Raw genomic sequence first — 27655 nt, 5'->3', positions numbered from 1 at the left:
TTGTTATTTTAAAGAAATCACCAGACTGAAAAGCTATTTCAGTACACACGTCAAAAATGACAGGGCAAGATTGTCTTCCCCTGCTAAACACATGGGGCTACAGAAAAAGCGGGCTGTGAGGAACCTGTTCTACCATTAGCTGAAAGGGTGTGTGGCACATGAGAAACGCTTGCTGCATGCCGAACTGACTGCTCTGGTCCCAGCAATGCTCTCTGGAGTGTCCCTGACCATGCCTCAGCTAAAAGTCTCAGGCAAGTAAACTCTCCTAAAATTTTAGCATATCATTTTGCAAAAACTAAATAAACTTCATGTTGTCTTTCTGCAAAGTTCCTAATCCCAGATATAAAGGAACGTGCAGATGTGGGAGTCATGTGCTGACCAGATGAAGTCCTGAAAAGCTGCAGAGCTGTGGCTTTCCCACCTATCAACAACCAGGCTGTGGACAGAGGGCAGGCAGCTGTGTATAAATGGCTGGCCCCAAAAGACTTCCTTCTGTCCTAGAATATTCTACATAGAAAACCGTAAGCAAGGTTATGGCTCATACATACTAAAATTGAGGAAGCTTTGTCTGAAAAACATCATTCAGAAAAAGCCAGCAGAACACACAACCCAAACCAAGGTAAGAAACGGCAGAAGTGTTTGGGCTCGGGACACGTCGCGACCCCTCATCCCATGTCCAGTTGCATTCCTTGCTTTGTAATTTCATGGGCAGAGTCCTAAGAAGGAAACGCTCTGAAGTCTTCCATACCAGGGACTCTGTTCCACCTCAAATGTGTGTGTCCCTTTACCCTCCTGGGTGACAGCATAACCAGCTGTGTGCAGATCTCTGCTCCACTAGACCGCCTACCACTTGAGCTCACAGCTGACCTGCAGAACCATGCACGTGCTTTGTGCAGTCAGCACGGTGCAAAATTTAACTGGATAAATTACAATGACATATTATTTGATCTTTTGAAAGTCACCAAGCCAGCATCTAAGTAACACGCAGAGGAACACAGAAGTCAGACTTACTCTGGCGCGACACATCCATGCTGCGGCGTGACTGTGAGGCAATGCGCTGGCCAGCACAGCTCAAATCTCAGTAACCTCACAGAGTTATTCACAATCTGGAAACGTCCAGTTTTTGCCATGTCACCTATTTTGTCAGATAAATAAGATGTTACTTACATTTAACAACAGTGAAAAAGACAAATGTTAACAACTAATAAACCAGAACCCTCAATAGATACACGAGTATGCTACTGCTTTCTCAACTGCTCAGTTACAGAAATTTCCAATCCTTGGTAGTAAACAAAGAGGAAAAAGGAATCCTGGAAATTGTCACTGCTTGGTCTTAACTTGAGCTCACACCCACGTAGCAGATTCACTCTACTCTGAACCAATGCTGTATCTCTGTGGGCAGGGGTGTGGCTCTGCCATTGGGGAACGGAACTGGGAGCCTCATTGAGGAGTGTGGCCCTGGGACAAGGACTCTGCTCTAGGCAAGTCTGAGTGGGGTCTCCAACAGTGGAAGCAGGGCCTGGGCAAGTCACAGCTCAATGTGCAGGAGCCCATGTGTGTCTTGGATGGGCCATGGGCACAAAGGGAGTGCAGACCCGGACGCCAGAACAGACCTCTGAGGTGTCACAGTTGACATACTCACAAGGAGAAGGAGCTACCAGAATCAAGTGCTCCGGTAGGACAGTCCACGGCTCTTCGGAGGCCAGCTGATCTGGAGGCGGGTGAGCCGCCTGTGAGAGAAGAGGAGAACCCTGAGGACCTTTGACTGGTAAAACATCCAAAGAGACGTTGCCACCATGTTTTCCAGAAGCTCCCAAGTCGCTAAAAAATTATTTAAAAATGAAAAAGTTAGACAAGAAGAAAGAGACAGAGAAGTTAAAAATGATAAAAGGCCAGATTGTATCACATATTTTTATATTAATTCTTCATAAATCTAAAAACATTAAGATAAAGTTAAAAGTGCATATCAGGTTTTTTAGTGAATAAAAATTATTCATATTGTGTAAAGCTTACAATGTGTATAGGCTGGGTGTGGTGGCTCATGCCTATAATCCCAGCACTTTGGGAGGCCAAGGCGGGAGGATTGCTTAAGGCTAGGAGTTTGAGAACAGCCTGGGTAACATAGCAAGACACCACCTCTACAAAAAGAAAAAAGAAAAATTAGCTGGGAGTGGTGGCAGGTGTCTGTAGTCTTAGCTACCAGGAAGGCTCAGGCAGGAGAATTACTTGAGGCCAGGAGTCCAACCTGGGCTACATAGCAAAACCCTGTCTTTTAAAAAAATACATAAAGTATAGGGGTGACAGGGGTGGGTGGTGGCACTGGGACTTGCAGGGAACACTCAGCCAGTCTGGGTCAGCAGCACTGGGCTCAGGGAGACAGCCGTGCAATGGGAAGATTAGTTAAAAAATAGGGGGATTAAGTAAAAATGTAAATATACTGAAGATAATGGGGCTAGGGTTCGAGTACTGGAGAACAGCGTATAAATGTGGAAAGGCACTGTGGTGTTAGATTAGAATTGGAGGCTTCAGAGTAAGCTCATTTAACATATTTATAAACAGAAGTAAATACAGAAGTGTGTGGATTTGTATATTAGTCCACGTTTCCTGGGTTTGTCCACAGGGAGGGCCTAGAAGCAAGGATACCTCAACAGCATGAGCACACCTAGTGCCTGCACCCTGGTTTCTAACACCATTCTCTACTCTCAGCTTCTGAGAGAAATGGTTATTCCAGGGTGGGGCAGGGAAAGTATATGATGAGCCTAAACATCTTGCTGTGCCAATGAGTAAGAAAGCGCACAAAGAAGGACGGGAGACCTATCAAAAGGATCGGAAGCCAGAATGCAATGCAGGACCAAATAACGACAGTGAAGGATCAACACTGCACCCAGAGTCCACTCCAATATCAGTGAATAATTACATAAAAGGGCCAAAAGCAAATCTCTTCCTCATAGTAAAAAGCCAATTAATAAATGTAGAAAGATGGAATTAGAAATCACCCTTTGGTAACCATGATGAAAATAATTCAGGCAACAAGCATCAATGGATGCTCACAGTTTGATGAGGAACAAGATAATCATGATCTTTAAAGAACTCCCTCTAAGATATTCATTAGTTTTACAGTGGAGAAATCTGGCAGGCACCATTTCTAACTAAGTGATGAAAATAGTATTAGTGATAGGACAAATCAGCATTGTACACTGCCTGAGAAGATGCACAGAGAAAACAAACAGCATCATTCCTGCCAAAAGTGTGAAAATTGAATCTGCAAACTGAAATTGCGAGATATTTTACAAAGTAACTGGCCTGGACTCCATAAAAACATCAAGGTCATTGGTAAGAAAGGATTAGCAATCGGCCTGCAATCTATTTTCTCCTTTTTACCAGGGAATGCTCAAGAAAAAAGAAAGATGATTTGGTGAAATCTCCCAGTGATCTTGCTAATGACAGATCTCCTAGCACACACACTAATGTCCTTATCTATGGAATGCTTTTTGCAAGATGTATCTGCTCTGTCTAGAATTATTTGTGGTAAAGAAACCTGAAGCTTCTGATTTCATGGGATGCAGTTATGTGAAAAATTACCACATAAGTTATGTAATTATCAAAGTGCAAAACAGATCTTTCATGCTCAATATAGCTCTTCATTTCAGGTAAGCCATGTAGCACATGCACAATTTAGAGACCTTGTGTCAAATCTGAACAAGAGCTCAAGTATTAATGCTGCCAAAAGGACCTAGGAAGCGCCACCGCCAGTCCCAGACTTCTCCAGGCTTCACCTAAAATTACTAGTAAGCTTAATTCTGGATGAAGTCTGATTCTGTGGATCTGATACAATAATTGAACCTTCTGTATTATCTCAGTCAAGAAAGATAAGGAAAGGCTAAGGAACTCTATTCTGAAAGAGAGTAAGCAGACAGGATAACCAGATGCATCATGTGATGTTAGATTACACTCTGGACCACAGAGGTAACGGCAAAGAGGAAGGTTATTTTTGTTGTTGTTGTTTTGTCATTTAACTATAATATAAAGGACATTATTGGAACAAACAATAACATGTGGATGGAACCTGTGGACTAAATGATTGTAGTGTACTGCTATTAAATGTCCTAATTTGGATGAGTTTTCCATGGCTATGTAGGAGAGTGTTTTGTTTTGTTTTGTTTTGTTTTGTTTTGTTTTGTTTTGTTTTGTTTTTGAGACAGAGTCTTGCTATTGCCCAGGCTGGAATGCAATGGCCCAATCTTGGCTCACTGCAAGCTCTGCCTCCTGGGTTCACACCATTCTCCTACCTCAGCCTCCCCAGTAGCTGGGACTACAGGTGCCCACCACCACGCCTGGCTAACTTTTTTTTTGTATTTTTAGTAGAGACAGGGTTTCACTGTGTTAGCCAGGATGATCTCAATCTCCTGACCTCGTGATCCGCCTGCCTTGGCCTCCAAAAGTGCTGGGATTACAGGCGTGAGCCACCACATCTGGCCATAGGAGAGCGTTTTTAGGAAATTTAGGGCTAATTGGTTATCATGCCTGAAACTTACTCTTACATGGTCCAGAAAAACCTTCCATACAAATAGAGGATGATAAGGTAAAGGTGGTAAACTGTTAACAACGGTGAGTCTGAGTGCAGAGTATATGGGAGTTCTCTGCACTATTTCTAAACTTTCCTGAAAGTTTGAAATTATTTCAACTTAAATTTTAAAATAAAGGTGAAATAAAAATTTTGAGACAAAATAATAACAATAGTAAAGTACAGGAAAAAAGATCAGCTTTGCTATGAATCGAATCATCCTGAAATCTGGTGAAAGATTTCTGTTCATTTATTTTACCTTGTAGATTCCAAGCTAGCTTTGGAAGAAGGCTGAAGGAATTCTCTGCTAGAAATGCAATCTCTGAATTCTCCAATTACTGAAAGTATAATTTTACACATGCTTCCATAAAAGAGCTGAACATCATTAGGTCGTTGGGGAAGATCATATACTGAAATAGAAAATAATGTTTGAAATACATGAATGCTCACACAAGCATACCACAAAGTAACAGATACATTTGTATATTTATAGCTGTAGAATATTAGTTTCCTGGGTTGCGGGAGGTGACATTTGGATTACTAGTATACCACCTGGCACAAAATTACAGTCAATTCAGCACCAGTGGCTGACAGCTCAGACTTGGAACCTGAATTTGAACTACCTTTGCCACTCACTTACTTTGTCACTTTTGGCAAGTTACTTAACCTCTCTGAACTTAGTTTCCCCAACTATAATATAGAGTAACGATCTGTATCAGGGGTTGTGAGCATTAAAATAAGAATGCTTTTGTAGATATATTCGGCAACAAACACTTATATGAAGCTTAATGTGGACATTGTTCTAATCCCTTTATATATATTAATTTAGTTAATTTTCAAAACAATTCTTTGAGATAGGTACTATTACCTCTACTGCAAAGAGGAAGAATCTGAAGCACAGAAGTTAAGGGTCCATGATTTTTAAGTGGCAGTCTCATAGACATTCAATTTAAAGTAAATGTAGAAACTAGCACTATTAATTTAATTAAATATTTATAGATTAATGAAATAGTGCTCAAGATTAACATCTCTAGATTAGGCCACCCAAATTTGTATATACAAGAAATGTTAAATTAGATAGTCTTTGAGTCATATATTTTGACAGGGAAATTTTAAAAGAACACAGTAACTATAAATTTAAATTTATAACTTAAGCAAGACTCCTGACTGAAAAAGTTTAAATCAACGACAAAAATATATGCTACAAATTACACATTTTGTAAAAGCAAGATTGTTACAAATCCTTGGAATAGTAACATGCTCAAGCAAATGTTACTGAAATTCATCACATAAAAGCTTCAACTGCTGTATACTCACAGGTGATCTACGGTACCAACCAACAGGAAAAAGTGAAACTGTTTCCTTCATTCCTCTGGGCAATAAACTTATAATCACAAGGAATACAGTATTCCTTGAGGTGAAATTCTGGTGTCCCAAAGACCTGGCCTGAGTACCAGCTCAACCCCATCTTAGATGGGTGATCTTGACAGGCTACTTGAGCTCTTGGTTGGCTGTGTCAACACAACTCTTAATACAATATGTGTACTTAATTTTTGGACATGCAGCTCTACCTGGAGCATTCTTCCTCATTCTGGTCTCATTTTCACCTTGCCAACTCCTCCTCTTTCTTCAAGTATACCTCAAGAATCATCTCATTCTAAGTGACGTGCCCTCCCAGATTTGTAAACACAGCTCTCTCTATAACAGCGCTTTTCATATCACAGCTGAGTCATCTGTCTTCCCCTGAGTCTGTAAGACCCTCATGGACAAGGACTGCATCCAGTACCTCTGCATCCAGTGTCCATAGACCTACTGGCACCTTGTTCTCTCAGGATGCATCCACCATTCAATGAGAGGACTGTTGCTATATGGTGGGGCTATGCCAACTTCTGAACCACTGCAAACTCTGGTTCCCTACAGTCTTCACCACAGTTGGACCATGTTACTAAGTGTTAGTGTTCCATCTCCATAGCACAGTTCAGCTTATCTCATATTTGGATCCTTCCTATGAGGAAGATGTGGGGCTGCAGTGGGACAGATGGGTCTTCAGTTTCAACTCCAAATCCAAGGTTTTTATCCTTTGCTCTGGTCCCTTAGCACACTCCTGACAAGTCCATTTCAAGTCTTTTTGTCATTTTTAACCCACTCATCCTTGCCTTCCCTTTGAGCAGATGATCTAGACCCCCACTTATTGAAAAGTTCACAGACTATTCAACATCACCCCTACCAAGGCATAAATATCCTTTCATCACTTCATATTTCAGAAGCAAAATATATTCCATCACTAAAAAACTGGAAAATAAAAACAGGGAAAAGCTACCACCTGAAATTTACCACCAAAACTAGCCACTTATTATTTTGGTGTGTATATGCCTGTAATTTTACTTATGTAAATATATATGTAATAATTTTTAGCAAAATGAGATCTTACTATGCAAACTTCAAAAAGGTTTTGTGATAAATGAAGAGCTTTCCATGTCATTCAGTACAGATTCATATTATTGTTCTAATGGCTTCAAATATTCTACCACATAATTAAATAACTCCCTATTCTTGGGCATTAAGGTTACTTCTAGCTTCTTGCTATTATAAACGACACTATGGTGAAAATCTGTATATACATTTTTACACAGTCTGTATGTCTCAATATATTTATATTTTGTATGAATAATAAATATTGTTAAATATTTGAAATGTTTAGTGTAAACAGGGCTAACCATGTAGGTTAGTGTCACCTTATTACTATTTTGAAGTTTTTTTGCCACCACATCTTCCATAAATCTTACAATAGGCACGATAGCACAGTAACCTCAAAATGAGTGCAAGTTTGCAATCAAATCTAAGTAGCAATTAATTTGATTTAGTAATGACCATTTTCCTCTTCCTGTTTACAAGGTTGCCTAGAGAATAAGTGCAGAAAGTAACATGTAACATTTATACAGCAGCAAAGCTCTTTCATCGAATCCTTATAACAACTCTGTATGGATGAAAAGCTAGATGAGCTAGATGTCACTCTTCTTTCCATTTACAAGATAAGGAAACTGACATTCAATGATGTAATTTGTTCAAACTCATACAGCAGGGCTGTGGCTCAAATTCTGCCTGACACTGTATCTAAACTAACACTTCCTTCTTATATCACATCATTGGACCTAGATAATACTATAAATGACCCAAAAGATTTAATACATCAAGACATGCCGAGATTCTTACCTTCAGTTACTAATAGCTCATCTTGAAATGCTTCAACAAAATTAATGTTTTGAAGCACACTACGTTCTGGAAGTATCCGTTTTATCATCTCTGGTTTATGTAACAGGGCCCTGCCAGGAGAGATTTTTTTTTTTTTATTTAAAAGTGACGTTATATATAAAATAACTTTAATTAGATTTTCACTAATGCATTTGGCAAATCCCACTAATACTGATATATTAGTACACGGACCTTACACATAAAAGAAAAACCTGTTTTGGAAGTTCCCTCAAAAATTACACACGGTTGTAAAATTATCAGTTTCAGTTAAATATTAACATCAAACAAGAATTCCCTAAAAGAAGAGTAAAATTAGATTCTTTTCAGGTCCTACATTTTCATTATTTGTGATAATTTGGTCGTAGCTAGAAATTTGTCTCAGAACACAAAAGAACATGCTAAAAATGGAAACATTTGAAGGGGAATACCTAAATTACCATACAACTGTGTTTATCTGGCTCCTTCCAGAGAATCTGAGGTGAGAAAACTGAAACGTAAATTTCTCTATAATACTCAGATGTACACAAAAAAAATCTCACTACTGTAATTTTATGGCAAAGAGTTTGAAAACAATACGCTGATTTCTATATCCCAATTGAGAGAAAAAAACACATCAGAATACCTCATAATGTGATTTCTCCAAATGTCAGTTTCTATTTCCAAAATACTTAATTAAGAAACAAAACCAGGTTCAAAGGCAAGCTTTTTATTTGGTCTGTTCTAACATCATGTAGCAAGTTGCCATTAAATTCCCTCTTGTAAAACATTCCAATGACCCTCAACAAATTAAAAACAAAACAATTTCCCAAATTCTGTATTAGAATAAAACACAGTCAAGCACAAAGGGTCGGAAGGAGACAGGCGTATTCCTCCACACCCCCTTTCTAGTGATTTTTTATTAGCAGATGACACACCACGAGCTGCACTCATCCTATGTTAGGTCCTTTAATCTAGGAAGCTACACTTTACAATAAGAGAATTCATATCTTTAAATCACGCCTAAACCTAAATCAACATCCTAAATTTTCCAACAGTTCAGCATATCAAACTATGTTTAAATTATTTACTTATGTATGTATGTATTTATTTATGAGAGAGGTCTGGCTCTGTCACCAAGGCTGGAGTGCAATCATAGCTCACTGCATGCAGCCTTGAACTCCTGGGATTGTGATCTTCCCACCTCAGCCTCCAAAGTAGCGAGGACTACAGGTGCACAACACCACATCCAACTAAATTTTCTATTTCTTTTCTAGAGACAGGGTCTCATTATGTTGCCCAGGCTGGTCTTGAAGTCCTGGCCTCAAGCAATCCTTCCACCTCAGCCTCCCAAAGTGCTGGGCATGAGCCACGCAGCCACCCTATATTTAAATTAGATGTATCAGATTTTATAGTAGTTCATACTTTTTAAGTATCTACAAGTTAAACATCTTACACATTTCGAAAATTCAACTTGATCCTTTCAAGTAATTCACAGCATTACCAGAAATATTACTAACTAGTCATCTGTGTTTATACAATATAATCATTCAGTAGTTCTTAAATCTTTTATAAAACTGACACTGTCACTTGACATGTCATCAAGAGTACATTATGGAAATGGTCCTATTATGAAGTATGATGCACCTACTGAGTAAAGGAAGAGTGGCACAAAATGTTCATCTAGAAAAGAAGGCACATTCTAAGGAAATATAGGAGATGAATTTCCTACGGGTATTTTTTCCTCACATTGTGGTAGCTCATCACCCACATTTTTCATCTACCAGTTCACTAATAAATAGTGAAATATTCTAAAAATTCCAAATCCCAAGCCACAGAAGCCTTCATCATTTCTACTGAATGGTTCCCAACATTGTGTAAGATCAGTAATCTACCTGCGATACTGCTGTCTTGAAATTTCATCTCCACCAAATAAGTATACAGTTGATAGTTCTGTTGCAGTTTCATTATTGATTCCTCTGTCTGATGGATTATATATTAAAGTAACATCCTGATGCCAAGAAAAAAAAATCGGAGTAAATATTAAATATTTTTAAGTAATTTCATTCTGATTCAACGATCTTATGAGCCTAAAAATTCGACACAGACACAAGTGCATATGCATGGCATTTCCAAGATCACATAAGTACTTCTACTCCTACATTATTTTCAAGTATTATTTTAGCTTTTGGCTTTAAAATACATAATTATTAACTTAATTTTAAAATGAGTTGATGTTTTTAGCACAGAAACTTTTATACTTACTTCTTGTGTTCTTTCCTTGAGTACAAATTTATCTGGAAAAATCCTCAATACTTTAGGATCCAGCAAAACTTTTTTCTGAGAATCCTTAAAACCTACTGCTTTAACAAAAGCTGCTCGGGAGCCAGTGTTGCGGACAGAGAAAACAATTTTACTTTCTTTGCCAGGTACTAAGCCATTCACTGTTACCATGTAACTGTCAGATAATTTTTTAACGCCTTCCAAAATAAGATTGCTTGTTCCTCCATATCCAGACAAAGGTATCTAAAAGAATATACATATCTAAAATTATTTTAATGTTAAGCAGAAAGCACAACATCGAATTACAGTGAGAAGAAAATTCAGAAAAATTTAACACAATTAAAAATTTTAATGTTTGTGTACTTTGGGTAGTAGTTCCCCATTTCCAGTCCAGCAGTATATTCAAGACTTTGTTTTAAGGAAAAAACAAACCAAAGAGCTGCAAAAGTATCTGGCTTCTGATATGCTAAGAATTAACTATTTCAAAAGCCAAGTTTAGATGACACAGGAATAATACAAAGATTAGTACAGATATGCTTAAGAAGTTTATAGAGTAAAATATTCAAATATTTTTAATTTACTTTGAAATGCACTAAAAAGATGAACTGGTGGCTGGCAAGGTGGCCAATAAGGAACAGCTCCCGTCTGCAGCTCCTAGTGAGATCAATACTGAAGGCGGGTGATTTCTGCATTTCCAACTGAGGTACTCAGCTCATCTCATTGGGACTGGTTAGAGAGTGGCTGCAGCCCATGGAGGGTGAGCCGAAGCAGGGTGGGGCATCGCCTTACCTGGGAAGCACAAGGGGTTGGATGCCCTCTCTCACCACTCCTATTCAACATAGTATTGGAAGTTTTGGCCAGGGCAATCAAGCAAGACAAAGAAATAAAGGGTATTCAAATAGGAAGAGAGGAAGTCAAATTGTCTCTCTTTGCAGATGACATGACTGTATATTTAGAAAACCCCATCGTCTCAGTCCAAAATCTCCTTAATCTGATAAGCAACTGCAGCAGTCTCAGGATACAAAGTCAATGTGTGAAAATCACAAGCATTCCTATACACCAATAATAGACAAACAGGGCCAAATCATGAGTAAACTCCCATTCACAATTGCTACAAAGAGAATAAAAAACCTAGGAATACAACTTACAAGGGATGTGAATGACCTCTTCAAGGAGAACTACAAACCACTGCTCAAAGAAGTAAGAGAAGACACAAAGAAATGGAAAAACATTCCATGGTCAAGGATAGGAAGACTCAATATCGAGAAAATGGCCATACTGCCCAAAGTAATTTATAGATTCAATGCTATTCCCATCAAGCTACCATTGACTTTCTTCACAGAATTAGAAAAAAAAAACGACTTTAAAGTTCATATGGAACCAAAAAAGAGCCCATGTAGCCAAGACAATCCTAGGCAAAATGAAAAAGCTGGAGGCATCACACCATCTGACTTCAAACTATACTACAAGGTTACAGTAACCAAAACAGCATGGTACTGATAGCAAAACAGAAAGACAGACAAATGGAACAGAACAGAGGCCTCAAAAATAACACCACACATCTACAACCATCTGATCTTTGACAAACCTGACAAAACAAGAAATGGGGAAAGGATTCCCTATTTAATAAATGGTGTTGGGAAAACTGGCTAGCCATATCAGAAAACTGAAACTGGACCCCTTCCTTACAACTTATACAAAAATTAACTCAATGGATTAAAGACTTAAACGTAAGATATAAAACCATAAAAACTCTAGAAGAAAACCTAGGCAATACCATTCAGGACACAGGCATGGGCAAAGACTTCATGACTAAACACCAAAAGCAATGGCAAGAAAAGCCAAAATTCACAAATGAGATCTAATTAAACTAAAGAGCTTCTGCACAGCAAAAGAAACTATCATCAGAGTGAACAGGCAACCTACAGAATGGGAGAACATTTTTGCAATCTATCCATCTGACAGAGGGCTGATATCCAGAATCTACAAAGAACTTGAACAAATTTACAAGAAAAAAAACAAACAACCCCATCAAAAAGTGGGCAAAGGATATGAACAGACACTTCTCAAAAGAAGACATTTAAGCAGCCAACAAACATGTGAAAAAAAGCTCATCATTACTGGTTATTAGAGAAATGCAAATCAACCAGGCACGGTGGCTCGCACCTGTAATCCCAGCACTTTGGGAGGCCAAGGTGGGCAGATCACGAGATCAGGAGATTGAGACCATCCTGGCTAACATGGTGAAACCCCTTTTCTACCAAAAAAAAAAAATGCAAAAAATTAGCTGGGCATGGTGGCATGTGCTTATAGGCTCAGCTACTTGGGAGGCTCGGAGGCAGGAGAATCGCTTGAACCCAGCAGGCGGAGGTTGCAGTGAGCCAAGATTGTGCCACTGCACTCCAGCCTGAGCAACAGAGCAAGACTCTGTCTCAAAAAAAAAGCAAATCAAAACCACAATGAGACACCATCTCACGCGTTAGAATGGCGATCATTAGAGACTCCGTTCCAAGATGGCTGAATAGGAACAGCTCCGGTCTGCAGCTCCCAGCGTGACTGACGCAGAAGATGGTGATTTCTGCATTTCCAGCTGAGGTACCTGGTTCATCTCACTGGGACTGGTTGGACAGTGGGTGCAGCCCACGGAGGGTGAGCTGAAGCAGGGTGGGGCATTGTCTTACCCAGGAAGCGCAAGGGGTTCGGGGATTTCCCTTTCCTAGCCAAGGGAAGCTGTGACAGACTGTACCTGGAAAATTGGGACAATCCCACCCAAATACTGTGCTTTTCCAACACTCTTAGCAAATGGCACACCAGGAGATTTTATCCTGCACGTGGCTTGGCAGGTCCCACGCCCACAGAGCCTTGCTCACTGCTAGCACAGCAGTCTGAGATCCACCTGTAAGGCAGTAGCCTGACACGGGGAGGGGCGTCCGTCATTGCTGAAGCTTGAGTAGGTAAACAAAGCAGCCAGGGAAGCTCGAACTGGGTGGAGCCCACTGCAGCTCTGCAATGCCTACACCCTCTATAGAGCCCACCTCTGGGGGAAGGGCATAGCTGAACAAAAGGCAGCAGAAACTTCTCCAGACTTAAACGTCCCCATCTGACAGCTCTGAAGAGAGCAGTGGTTCTCCCAGCACGGTGTTTGAGCTCTGAGAACGGACAGACTGCCTCCTCAAGTGGGTCTCTGACCCCCGTGTAGCCTAGCTGGGAGACACCTCCCAGCAGGGGCCGAATGACACCTCATACAGGCTGGTGCCCCTCTGGGACGAAGCTTCCAGAGGAAGGATCAGGCAGCAATATTTGCTGTTCTGCAGCCCCCACTGGTGATACCCAGGCAAGCAGGATCTGGAGTGTACCTCCAGCAAACTCCAACAGACCTGCAGCTGAGGGACCTGATTCTTAGAAGGAAAACTAACAAACAGAAAGGAATAGCATCAACATCAACAAAAAGGACATCCACACCAAAACCCCATCTGTAGGTCACCAGCATCAAAGACCAAAGGTAGATAAAACCACAAAGATGGGGAGAAACCAGAGCAGAAAAGCTGAAAATTCTAAAAACCAGAGTGCCTCTTCTCCTCCAAAGGATCACAGCTCCTCACCAGCAACAGAACAAAGCTGGATAGAGAATGACTTTGACGAGCTGACAGAAGTAGGCTTCACAAGGTCGGTAATAACAAACTTCTCTGAGCTAAAGGAGAATGTTCGAACCCATCGCAAGGAAGCTAAAAACTTTGAAAAAAGATTAGACGAATGGCTAACTAGAATAAACAATGTACAGAAGACCTTAAATGACCTGATGGAGCTGAAAAACATGGCACAAGAATTACGTGATGCACGAACAAGCTTCAATAGCGGATTCGATCAAGTGGACAAAAGGCTATCAGTGATTGAAGATCAAATGAATGAAATGAAGCAAGAAGAGAAGTTTAGAGAAAAAAGTAAAAATGAACAAAGCCTCCAAGAAATATGGGACTATGTGAAAACACCAAATCTACATCTGATTGGTGTCCCTGAAAGTGACGGGGAAAATGGAACCAAGTTGGAAAACACTCTGCAGGATATTATCCAGGAGAACTTGCCCACCTAGCAAGGCAGGCCAACATTCAAATTCGGGAAATACAGAGAACACCACAAAGATACTCCTCGAGAAGAGCAACCCCAAGGCACATAATTTTCAGATTCACCAAGGTTGGAATGAAGCAAAAAATGTTAAGGGCAGCCAGAGACAAAGGTCGGGTTACTTTACACAAAGGGAAGCCCATCAGACTAACAGCTCATCTCTCAGCAGAAACTCTAACAAGCCAGAAGAGAGTGGGGGCCAATATTCAACATTATTAAAGGAAAGAATTTTCAACCCAGAATTTCATATCCAGCCAAACTAAGCTTCATAAGTGAAAGAGAAATAAAATCCTTTACAGACAAGCAAACGCTGAGAGATTTTGTCACCACCAGGCCTGCCTTACAAGAGCTCCTGAAGGAAGCACTAAACATGGAAAGGAACAACTGGTACTAGCCACTGCAAAAACATGCCAAATTGTAAAGACCATCGATGCTAGGAAGAAACTACATCAACTAACATGCAAAATAACCAGCTAACATCATAATGACAGGATCAAATTCACATATAACAATATTAACCTTAAATGTAAATGGGCTAAATGCCCCAGTTAAAAGACACAGACTGGCAAATTGGATAAAGAGTCAAGAACCATCAGTGTGCTATATTCAGGAGACCCATCTCATGTTCAGAGACACACATAGGCTCAAAATAAAGGGATGAAGGAAGATCTACCAAGCAAATGGAAAGCAAAAAAAAGCAGGGGTTGCAATCCTAGTCTCTGATAAAACAGACTTTAAACCAACAAAGATCAAAAAAGACAAAGAAAGCCATTATATAATCATAAGGGATCAATTCAACAAGAAGAGCTAACTATCCTAAATATATATGCACCTAATACAGGAGCACTCAGATTCATTAAGCAAGTCCTCAGAGACCTACAAAGAGACTTAGACTCCCACACAATAATAATTGGAGACTTTAACACCCCACTGTCAATATTAGACACATCAACAAGGCAGAAGGTTAACAAGGATATCCAGGACTTGAACTCAGCTCTGCACCAAGAGGACCTAATAGACATCTACAGAACTCTCCACCCCAAATCAACAGAATATACATTCTTCTCAGCACCACATCACACTTATTCCAAAACTGACCACATAGTTGGAAGTAAAACACTCCTCAGCAAATGTAAAAGAACAGAAATCACAACAAACTGTCTCTCAGACCACAGTGCAATCAAATTAGAACTCGGGATTAAGAAACTCACTCAAAACCACACAACTACATGGAAACTGAACAACCTGCTCCTGAATGACTACTGGGTAAATAACGAAATGAAGGCAGAAATAAAGATGTTCTTTGAAACCAATGAGAACAAAGACACAATGTACAGAATCTCTGGGACACATTTAAATCAGTGTGTAGAGGGAAATTTATAGCACTAAATGCCCACCCTAACATCACAATTAAAAGAACTAGAGAAGCAAGAGCAAACACATTCAAAAGCTAGCAGAAGGCAAGAAATAACGAAGATCAGAGCAGAACTGAAGGAAATAGAGACACAAAAAACCCTTCAAAATATCATTGAATCCAGGAGCTGGTTTTTTTAAAAGATCAACAAAATTGACAGACTGCTAGCAAGACTAATAAAGAAGAAAAGACAGAAGAATCAAATAGATGCAATAAAAAATGGTAAAGGGGATATCACCACCGATCCCACAGAAATACAAACTACCATCAGAGAATAATATAAACACCTCTACACAAATAAACTAGAAAATCTAGAAGAAATGGTAAATTCCTGGACACATACATCCTCCCAAGACCAAACCAGGAAGAAGCTGAACCTCTGAATGCACCAATAACAGGCTCTAAAATTGAGGCAATAATAGCCTACCAACCAAAAGAAGTCCAGGACCAGACGGATTCACAGCTGAATTCTACCAGAAGTACGAAGAGGAGCTGGTACCATTTCTTCTGAAACTATTCCAATCAATAGAAAAAAAGAGAATCCTCCCTAACTCATTTTATGAGGCCAGCATCATCCTGATACCAAAGCCTAGCAGAGACACAACAAAAAAAGAGAATTTTAATCCAATACCTCTGATGAACATCGATGGGAAAATCCTCAATAAAATACTGGCAAGCAGAATCCAGCAGCACATCAAAAAGCTTAACCACCACAATCAAGTTGGCTTCATCCCTGGAATGCAAGGCTGGTTCAACATATGCAAATCAATAAATGTAATCCATCACATAAACAGAACCAACGACAAAAATCACATAATTATCTCAACAGATGCAGAAAAGGCCTTTGACAAAATTCAACAGCCCTTCATGCTAAAAACTCTCAATAAATTAGGTATTGATGGACTACATCTCAAAATAATAAGAGCTATCTATGACAAACCCACAGTCAATATCATACTGAATGGGCAAAAACTGGAAAGCATTCCCTTTGAAAACTGGCACAATACAGGGATGCCCTCTCTCACCACTCCTATTCAACATAGCGGTGGAAGTTCTGGCCAGGGCAATCAGGCAAGAGAAAGAAATAAAGGGTATTCAACTAGGAAAAGGGGAAGTCAAATTGTCCGTTTGCAGATGACATGATTGTATATTTAGAAAACCCCATCGTCTCAGCCCAAAATCTCCTTAAGCTGACAAGCAACTTCAGCAAAGTCTCAGGATAGAAAATCAATGTGCAAAAATCACAAGCATTCCTATACACCAGTAACAGACAAACAGAGAGCCAAATCATGAGTGAACTCCCATTCACAATTGCTTCAAAGAGAATGAAATATCTAGGAATCCAACTTACAAGGGATGTGAAGGACCTCTTCAAGGAGAACTACAAACCACTGCTCAACAAAATAAAAGAGGACACAAACAAATGGAAGAACATTCCATGCTCATGGATAGGAAGAATCAATATTGTGAAAATGGCCATACTGCCCAAGGTAATTTAGAGATTCAATGCTATCCCCATCAAGCTACCAATGACTTTCTTCACAGAATTGGAAAAAACTACTTTAAAGCTCATATGGAACCAAAAGACACTGCATTACCAAGACAGTCCTAAGCAAAAAGAACAAAGCTGGAGGCATCACGCTACCTGACTTCAAACTATACTACAAGGCTACAGTAACCAAAACAGCATGGTACTGGTACCAAAACAGATATATAGACCAATGGAACACAACAGAGGCCTCAGAAATAACACCACACATCTACAACCATCTGATCTTTGACAAACCTGACAAAAAAAGAAATGGGGAAAGGATTCCCTATTTAATAAATAGTGCTGGGAAAACTGGCTAGCCATATGTAGAAAGCTGAAACTGGATCCCTTCCTTACACCTTATTCAAAAATTAATTTGAGATGGATTAAAGACTTAAATGTTAGACCTAAAACCATAAAAACCCTAGAAGAAAACCTAGGCAATACCATTCAGGACATAGGCATGGGCAAGGACTTCATGACTAAAACATCAAAAGCAATGGCACCAAAAGCCAAAATAGACAAATGGGATCTAATTAAACTAAAGAGCTTCTGCACAGCAAAAGAAATTACCATCAGAGTGAACAGGCAACCTACAGAATGGGAGAAAATTTTTTAATCTACCCACCTGACAAAGGGCTAATATCTAGAATCTACAAAGCACTTGAACAAATTTACAAGAAAAAACAAACAACCCCATCAAAAAGTGGGCAAAGGATATGAACAGACACTTCTCAAAAGAAGACATTTACGCAGGCAACAGACCCATGAAAAAATGCTCATCATCACTGGTCATCACAGAAATGCAAATCAAAACCACAATCATATACCATCCCACACCAGTCAGAATGGTGATCATTAAAAAGTCAGGAAACAACAGGTGCTGGAGAGGATGTGGAGAAATAGGAACACTTTTACACTGTTGGTAGGAGTGTAAACTAGTTCAACCATTGTGGAAGACAGTGTGGCAATTCCTCAAGGATCTAGAATTAGAAATGCCATTTGACCCAGCAATCCCATTACTGGGTATATACCCAGAGGATTATAATTCATGCTACTATAAAGACACATGCACACATACATTTATTGTGGCACTATTCACAATAGCAAAGACTTGGAACCAACCCAAATGTCCGTCAGTAATAGACTGGATTAAGAAAATGTGGACACATACACCATGGAATACTATGCAGCCATAATAAAGGATGAGTTCATGTCCTTTGCAGGAACATGGATGAAGCTGGAAACCATCATTCTCAGCAAACTATCACAAGGTCAGAAAATCAAACACCGCATGTTCTCACTCATAGGTGGGAATTGAACAATGAGAACACTTGGACACTGAGTGGGGAACATCACACATGGGGGCCTGTCGTGGGACGGGGGACAGGGGAAGGGATAGCATTAGGAGATATACCTAATGTAAATGATGAGTTAATGGGTGCAGCAAACCAACAAGGCACATGTATACATATGTAACAAACCTGCACGTTGTGCACATGTACCCTAGCACTTAAAGTATAACTAACAACAACAAAAAAAAAAGAATGGCAATCATTAAAAAGTCAGGAAACAACAGATGCTGGAGAGGATGTGGAGAAACAGGAATGCTTTTACACCGTCGGAGTGTAAATTAGTTCAACCATTGTGGAAGACAGTGTGGTGATTCCTCAAGGATCTAGAACTAGAAATATCATTTGACCCAGCAATCCCATTACTTGGTATATGCCCAAAGGATTATAAATCATTCTATTACAAAGACACATGCACACGTATGTTTATTGCGGCACTGTTCACAATAGCAAAGACTTGGAACCAATCCAAATGCCCATCAATGATAGACTGGATAAAGAAAATGTGGCACAGATACACCATGGAATATTATGCGCCATAAAAAAAGGATGAGTTCATATCCTTTGCAAGGACATGGATGAAGCTAGAAACCATTCTCAGCAAACTAACACAGGAACAGAAAACCAGACACCACATGTTCTCACTCATAAGTGGGAATTGAACAATAAGAACACATGGACACAGGGACGGGAACATAACACACTGGGGCCTGTCAGGGGGTGGGGGACTAGGGGAGGAATAGCATTAGGAGAAATACCTAATGTAGATGACGGGTTGATGTGTGCAGCAAACCACCATGGCACGTGTATACCTGTGTAACAAACCTGCACATTCTGCACACATATCCCAGAACTTAAAGTATAATAAAAATAAATAAATTAATTAATTTTAAAAAGATGAGCTGATGGATGGATATGCGGGAGAAGAAATATAGCAAAATGTTAACTATAGAATCTAAGTGATAGTGTATGTGACTGTTTACTGTATAATCCTTTCAACTTCTCAGTAATTCGGAACCTTTTCATAATAAAATGTTTTTGGGGAAAACTGTATTTATAATCCTGTTAGTGTGCAGTCTAGCCAATGTCAGAGAAAAGCATGCAAATGGGACTAAGCTAAAGATAAGAACTCAAACAACTTTTCAAGGACAGACACATTGTCAACGGAGGAAGCAGCACACTAGAGTCAGGCTTGGGGATCCATCTGCTGCTGCTTCCACAGGGCTCAACCCTTGCAGGAAGCAAGGCTTCACAGAATACATCCCACAAATTCGAATGTAAGGAAAATATTCACCCTGCTGGAAACTTTCCATACTCTTTGAAACGCACGCCTTTAAAAATTATCTTTCATTCCTAATTACAGGTTGAGTATCCCTTATTCAAAGTGCTTGGGACCAGAGGTGTTCCAGATTTGGGAATACCTGCATTATACTGAACATCCCTAATTCAAAAATCCAAAATCCAAAATGCTCCAAAGAGCATTTCCTTTGAGCATCATGTCGGCACTCAAAAAGTTTCTGATTTTGGAGCATTGTGGAGTTTGAATTTTCAGATTAGGGATACTCAATCTGTACTAAAATAGGTTGCAAATACTTTCTTGCAAACTTGAAACTACCATAACTTATTCCGAGTTGTTATGTACTTAACTAAACTAACATTTTGAAAAACTAGTTTTAGGCACCTCATCAGTTTGTACTGTCTTGACTTTTAGTACAAGTAAACAGCATTTCAGGCTTGGCACAGTGGCTCACGCCTGTAATCTCAGCACTTTTGGAGGCCAAGTCAGGCGGATTACTTGAGGTCAGGAGTTCGAGACAAGCTTGGCCAACATGGCACAACCCCATCTCTACTAAAAATACAAAAATTAGCCGGGCGTGGTGACGGGCGCCTGTAATCCCAGCTACCTGAGACGCTGAGGCAGGAGAATCGCTTGAACGTGGGAGGTGGAAGTTGCAGTGAGCCGAGATCACGCCACTGCACTCCAGGCTGGGTGACAGAGCGAGATGATGTCTCAAAATAAATAAATAAATAAACAGCATTTCAAAGCGTTTCAGATTGGAAGCTCCTACAAATCCTCCCTCACTCAAAGTGACCTCTGGTAGTTTCAACAGCAAAAATGTTTCTAATTTTTCTTTTTCCATAGAAACGTAGAAGTAAATTTTATCAATGAAACTAAATAGCAAAAAAACGAGGGAAAAGGTACCTTTGAAAACACTCATTATAAGTATTCTGCCTGTACTTTCAAAGCCTAAGAAATCACAAATTACTACTGAGTAACAAGGTTAAGTAAAAAGAATGATTGGTCGGGTGCGTGGCTCATGCCTGTAATCCTAGCACTTTGGGAGGCCGAGGCTGGTGGATCACGAGGTCAAGAGATCAAGACTATCCTGACCAACATGGTGAAATCCCATCTCTACTAAAAATACAAAATCAGCTGTGCGTGGTGGCACGTGCCTATAGTCCCAGCTACTTGGGAGGCTGAGGCAAGAGAACTGCTTGAACCTGGGAGGCAGAGGTTGCAGTGAGCCGAGATGCCACTGCACTCCAGTCTGGCAATGGAGCAAGACTCCATTTCAAAAAAAGAAAAGAAAAAATAATGATTAAATGAAACAAACCTAACACCGTAAATCCAAAGATTAAACAGGAAAAACTATTGCTCCTAACCTCAGTACTACTGAAATGTTGAGCTGCATGATTCTTTGTAGTGAGAACTGTCCTGGGCTTTCTCGGATGTTCAGCAGCCTCTCTGGCTTCTACCCAGTTGGTGCCAGTAGCACTCTTGTCCTGCCCCCAGTTATGACAAACCAAAAATAACTCCAGACTCTGCCAGTGTCCCCTGGGGGTAACACAAGCTCTGGTTGAGAACCACTGCTCCAGATGACAATACACAGAGCTGTTATTAGCACCCTAGAGACTGCACTATACATAAACGTGGGCTCTGCATTCAGCCAGACTGAATTTGAACCTTGTGTCTACCACTGACCAGCAAGTAAGATGCACGATCACGGCCACGCATTTCTCTCAGCCTCAGTTTACACATGTGCAAAATGGCAAGAGTAGTATCTCGAATGGTTGTTTTGAAGATAAAAATCTGACAATCCACCATCTTAGTCTGTTTGTGTTGCTATAACAGAATACTATAGACTGGGTAATTTATAAAGAACAGAAATTTATTATTCGCAGTTCTGGAGGCTGGAAGTCCAAGATCAAGGTGCCGGTTTCTGGTGAGGGCTGCTCTCTGCTTCTTTTTGTTTGAGATGGAGTCTCGCTTTGTCGCCAGGCTGTAGTGCAGTGGCGCAATCTCGGCTCACTGCAACCTCCGCCTCCCGGGTTCAAGCAATTCTCCTGCCTCAGCCTCCTGAGTAGCTGAGACTACAGGTGTGCGCCACCATGCCCAGCTAATTTTTGTATTTTTAGTAGAGATGGGGTTTCACCATGTTGGTCAGGATAGTCTTGATCTCTTGACCTCGTGATCCACCTGCCTCAGCCTCCCAAAGTGCTGGGATTACAGGCATGAGCCACCGCACCCGGCTGGGCTGCTCTCTGCTTCTAAGATCTCACCTTGAATCCTGCATGTTCCAGAGGGAAGAAATGCTGTGTCCTCGCATGGCAGAAGGCAGAAGGGCAAAAAGGCCAAACTCCCTCCCTCAGGCCTTTTTATAACAGCATTAATCCATTCCTGAGGGCAGAGCCTCATGACCTAAACACCTCCCAAAGGGATCCATCTCCCAACACTGTTGTACTGCAGAGTAAGTTTCCAATACAGAAATTTGGGAGACACATTCAGATTACAGCATCCACTTAGTGATTGAGGGTCGTGTCCGGAATACAATCAACATGGAATAATCAATACATTTTTATTGCAGTTCTATCATGCTTTATGGTATTCAAAACACAGATCATTTCATTTGTTCCTCACAACCAAATTGGCAAGTTGGGACAGCAAGTAGCTTCTGATGAGATGAGAGAGGAAATGCCAAGGTGAGTGTAAGTAACAGAGACAGGGCTGGCTCCCTGGGTTCTGCTGTCATGTTAACAGCTCTTCCGCCATTCTGCCAGGCTACTTTATCTTTACAAAGGCACAGCAATGTTAATACTCTGAGTCTTCTTGTGAAATAATAGCCATATTTATCCATAACCCACAGGCAAACCCCATCCAGCCCACTTCTGTGAGAGGACAGGGCAGCCATCTATGTGGGTAGGAATCCCACCAGGATCCGATTTGTCTTCAAAGGATGTCAAACCCCTGCTTGGTTGATTATTAAATCAAATGGTTCTGCCCTAAATCACCAGAGACTTAGTAGAGATTCTTCCTTGAGAACAACCTCAAAATCATGGCTAGTAAACTTAAATAAATCAGAACATATTCAAGAAGTCTGAAAAATACAGCCCATTTAGTCCTCTCCACAAACCAGGCATTATCCTCACACAAAATCAGATCGTCAGAGAGCTTAAAGGCTCTGGCAGTGTCTCCTGGGTGCACATGGAAGGACGCCAGTTTTAAAAATGACCACTAACATCTTTAAACAGCTTTGCCCACTGCATCTCATGGGGCCAATCAAGTGACTCCACAGGAAACAGAGGTCAAGCTCCAGCGTCAAAGCTGTATTTGTCATACATACCTAATTTTAAAAACTTTTAGATATTGTTAATCTTGTAATTTATCACATCCCCTCTTTAACACTAGGATATAGAAACAAAATTTGAGCCCCAGCCCCACTGCCAAACACCTGTGCAGTTATAAGGCATGCACAACCATGTAGCTGGAGTTTCTTCCGACTGCCTTGCCGTTGCTTCCTTTCCTCTATGATTTATCACTTTTATCTCTCATTGCTTTGAATGTGTCTATACAAACGGCTTCAAATCCTTTTTTACGTATTATGCTGGCAATTAAAAAGCATAAAAACTCTTGTCTTGGAGCTAGCAAATTCAGTCAATGGGTATTTGGTATGGTCTAAATGGTGATGTCCCCCCACAAATTCACATGTTGAAACCTAGTCCCCAATGTGACAGTACTAAGAGGTGGGGCCTTTGGGGACTGATTAAGCCATGAGGGCTCCGGCCCCATGCATGGGCTTGGTGCCCTTATAAAAGAGACTGGAGGCAGCACTCTCATCCTTCTCACCATGTGTGGGGACAAAAAGGCAGAGGGCAACCCTCACCAGATGCTGCATCTGCTGGTGCTCTGATCTTGGGCTTCCCAACCTCCAGAACTGTGAGCAATAAATTTCTGTTGTTTATTATAAATTACTCAGTGGTATTTAGTTATAGTCGACTGAATAGACTAAGACAGTATTTTTGCTGATAATTGAGAAAATAAAATTTAATGGGAAAGTTAATATCTTAAACAGCTCTACATGGATTTACCCAAAGATGTGTTCCTAAAAAGCTGGGTACATTTTAAAATCTCCAAATTAAAATGAAACTTAAAAGCATTAGAAAGACTAATACTTACAGGAATACTACGCTGGCTGCTATTATAACTTGCCAATTCTACAAAGCATATAAATTACTCCCTAACTTGTTTGTAAGTCTAGATAATTACATATTTTCACTTATAAAAGGCAGAGTGTATAATTTACAACATTAAACCAATAGTTATAAAATGGCATAAACTCCAGGGGAAGGGAAAGGCAATAAAATTATCTTACTGTGAACTTAACGCCTGGTTGTGATCGATTTCCAAGTTGTTTGATTTCTAGTCTAGACAACATGCAAGATAATCGAGTAGGTGCAAATAATACAGAGATGAAAATGTCTTCCTTTGGGTGAATTCTGATCTCACAGTTACTGGTCAATCGCTGTTCTGAACCAAAAGTGTTCTGAAGCTACAATTTAAAAACAGTCAACTGCATAAAACAAAGCAGTAGCACAAATAAAACATACCATTAACACAAATTCTTAAAAGCTAAATAACACAAAAAGGTCTGCATATATAAGTGTTCCAGACCCAGACAGAAGACATAACAAGAATCCACGTACTCTACGAACCTGAAAGCAGTCCTGATCTTGTCCTCTAATAAGCAGTCGTAAATGTTGAGTTGTAGATGCAGAATTATTTCTTAAAGCTAGTTTCTGAAGCCTAAAAACAATTACACATTTTAAATATGGTTTTTCTCCATGGATATTGCTATCATTATAAGAACAAAGCCAACTAAAACCAACCACAATGTCTAGAGATGGACTAACTATACGAGCCATTTCAGTAGCCTGGAATTGTCTCCCCACAGTCCTAGACTCTACGTTTCTGAAAATGTAGGTTCAAGACTCACCTTATAGAGGCTTTTTGGTTTAATCTCTCTCCAGTTATAGCTCTGCAGCTGACCTTATTATTTATACTATGTGTATAGGTATTATCTGTCATATAAAACATCAATCAACGAAAATCCAGGTGAAGAAATTCATCGAGTCATTAAGTCAATATCACACCTAGCTGGAATACCGAGCCCAACCAAGCGAGCTTTCAGGGAAACAAGGGGTCCTAGGCTAAGAGGCTCATTTGCACAAAGTAGTCTTTTAAATAGTATATTGAATTAACTCTACTTTTAAAGAAGCTACAATGCAAAAGAATGGACATAAAACAGCACCTGACTGATAAAAACACTTCAATTGTGGAAACTATGTGAATCCTGTCTTCACTGGAGAACAGAGTATACATGAGTAAATCTCTGTTTTACTCAAATTTGGGGAAGATCAGCAGCTAATAAATCAGCAGCTGAGGTCTACATCTCATCCACCTTGTGTTAAGAGAAACGCAGACAACTTTGGCTATTGACATCTCCAGGAAAAGCCTTCCAAAGGTACAATGACTGGGGAAGAATTACCTGAAAGAAACATTATTTTGTAAAGTTTTCATTCTCATGTATTTATTTTATAATTTATAAAGCACCGTGGTTATCATTTTCAAGTATAGAGTTATCAGGTGGGATGGGAGAGGCTAGGTTTCCATAGGGTCATATCATCAGTTAAATGTACTCGAAAGTCAAGAACAAGCCAGTTATTGCTTGAGTGAAGTGTAACTGTTTCTGCCATAGGCTTCTGAGAGAGGTTTCTTCCAGAGATCCTTTTAAAGATAAACCTGTACAATACAGGGAGCCTCAAAAAAAAAAAAAAAAAAAAAACACCAAACAATTTTACAGTAAATACTACCTCCCATTTCCTAAGGTACCCCTCTCCCTTAGGTGCTCCATTCAGTGTGGTCAGGAAGTATGACACCCAAGTCTGGTGCATTAAAAACATTTCCATGAGTTTTGCTAAAACCATGTGGTTGTTGACTGAGAAATTTAGATCATTTAGAAGAATGGATGTACTGCATATTCTCTATGCAGCTCTCCATAAATCTCTCTCTCAGCTGGCTTTTGAAAAACACGGAGTGGCAGTGAATTTAAGGGGATATTCCCTCCTCAGCAGCAACTGTATTGTTGGTCATGTGTCGGGTGCTCTTTGCAGGACTGGAATATATGTTAAAGAAAAGCTGAATCAGGACACATGCCCATCTAGGAGGTTTTTCCAGTTCTGCACAATTGAGCCTGAAGAGTGTCTATTATGACAAAATTTTCCTGCAAACATTAATTTGTAGTCTGCTCCAAAATATGTATAAATAGTGGACTATTTGTCAGTCTTTGACACTTACTGTGTTCTACCAAGAGGGACTCCTCCCCAAGCCAGAAATTGTTTGTTGGACAAAATCGATGGAATATCTAAGCAAGGTCCAGGTGACAGAGGTTTACTTCCTGAAGAAATGACTTCACCTTTTAACACTACTTCATACTGAGGTCCAAATGGCTGCACAAATATTTTCAAGATCCTAAAAAAGAAAGAATTCTAAGTAGAAGGTCCTGTATTCGATTCCTTTCGCAACTATTTCCTATGTTTCCATTGTCCAAAAGACTGAACTAGGTGCTGGGGATACGATGATATTCCCACCCTTACAGCTTGTGCTGCAGAGAAGAATACAGACAAGAAGAGAGATGATCACAATGCCATCTGCACGGGGGGGTGTGAGAAGCCATCGTGCTTTGGAAATGCTATTTATGAGACATTTGGGAAGAGTGGAGGAAAGTCTCCCAGAAGGCGCCAGCCCAGGGAGGTTGAGGGCAAGCATTCCAGGCAGAGGCATTCACACTGGTGCAGGCCTGACTCTCCTCTTCTGTAAGGTCACAAGAACAGACTGAGCACACGATAAAGTGTTCCATAACCCAGGCAGGGGGATAAGCCATGTGTGTCTCAGAGGAGAGTGCACTTTAAGCTAGGGTTACACAAGCAAGCTCAGTACTCATGACAGTGGGGCTCTGACTCTAAGTTGATATTCACTTATGATTTGGGTGCCAAGAAGTCATGGGCTTGGAGAAGAAATGGAGAAAGATATCTTAATAGCTAACAAGGTCAACTAATAGTTTCAGGAGAAAAAGTGAGAAACATCAAATTGATCTTTCATTATTTACTTTTGTCAGAATATACTTGAAAATAATAATTTATTCATTTCTATTCAGCTGGTTTAAAAGAAGATTTTTAGTTAAAAAAAGAGAAGACAATCTGAAGCTAAATGAAAGGAGATTAAACAGAGTCACACCATCTATTAGGTAAGAAATATATGGACTTTGTCATTCAGGCTGTGGAATTTTGAAGCACATGTGAGTGGCTATTTTGAGAGACGAGTAAAACTTTGTCATTAAAACTTTTTTTTTTTTTTTTTGAGACGGACTCTCACTCTGTCGCCCAGCCTGGAGTGCAGAGGTGTGATCTCAGCTCACTGCAACCTCCGCCTCCCCAGTTCAAGCAATTCTCCTGCCTCAGCCTCCCGAGTAGCTGAAACTACAGGTGCACACCACCAAGCCCTGCTAATTTTTGTATTTTTAGTAGAGACGGGATTTCGCCACGTTGCCCAAGCTGGTCTCGAACTCCTGACCTCAGGTAATCCACCCACCTCGGCCTCCCAAAGTGCTGGGATTACAGGCATGAGCCACTGTGCCCGGTCCATTATAACATTTTTATATTACCTTTCCTCGCAGGCTTCAGGATCCTTTGGAGTAAATGAAACAGTAACCTCATGTTCTTCTCCAGGTTTAAGGAATAGATTCTTTGGATCCACTGAAAAGTGACTTCCTTGTTCTGGGACCTAAATATAGTTACATAATCATAATTAAATGCCGACTTACAAA

At 40.2% G+C, this 27655-nt stretch overlaps 1 protein-coding gene across 9 annotated transcripts in view; it reads right to left on the bottom strand.

Annotated features, from left to right (window-relative positions):
• CEP192 (centrosomal protein 192) overlaps nt 1-27655 on the bottom strand; it is a 132335-nt gene that overhangs the window by 24585 nt on the left and 80095 nt on the right. For all 9 annotated transcript variants that reach the window (XM_058438672.1, XM_058438671.1, XM_032152873.2 and 6 more), the window contains 10 exons: nt 27494-27612; nt 26128-26301; nt 24486-24576; nt 24146-24322; nt 10058-10318; nt 9688-9803; nt 7778-7887; nt 4824-4974; nt 1643-1821; nt 1012-1135 (listed from right to left, as the gene is read on the bottom strand). In XM_058438672.1, coding sequence (XP_058294655.1) covers nt 1012-1135; nt 1643-1821; nt 4824-4974; nt 7778-7887; nt 9688-9803; nt 10058-10318; nt 24146-24322; nt 24486-24576; nt 26128-26301; nt 27494-27612 — 1502 coding nt within the window. The remainder of the gene's footprint in view (nt 1-1011; nt 1136-1642; nt 1822-4823; nt 4975-7777; nt 7888-9687; nt 9804-10057; nt 10319-24145; nt 24323-24485; nt 24577-26127; nt 26302-27493; nt 27613-27655) is intronic.

The sequence above is a fragment of the Hylobates moloch genome, unplaced genomic scaffold (genome assembly GCF_009828535.3).
Source record: "Hylobates moloch isolate HMO894 unplaced genomic scaffold, HMol_V3 SCAFFOLD_5, whole genome shotgun sequence".
Lineage (NCBI taxonomy): Eukaryota > Metazoa > Chordata > Mammalia > Primates > Hylobatidae > Hylobates > Hylobates moloch.
The sequence above is the reverse complement of the archived record's forward strand: the minus strand, read 5'-3'. Positions and strand labels throughout refer to the sequence as shown.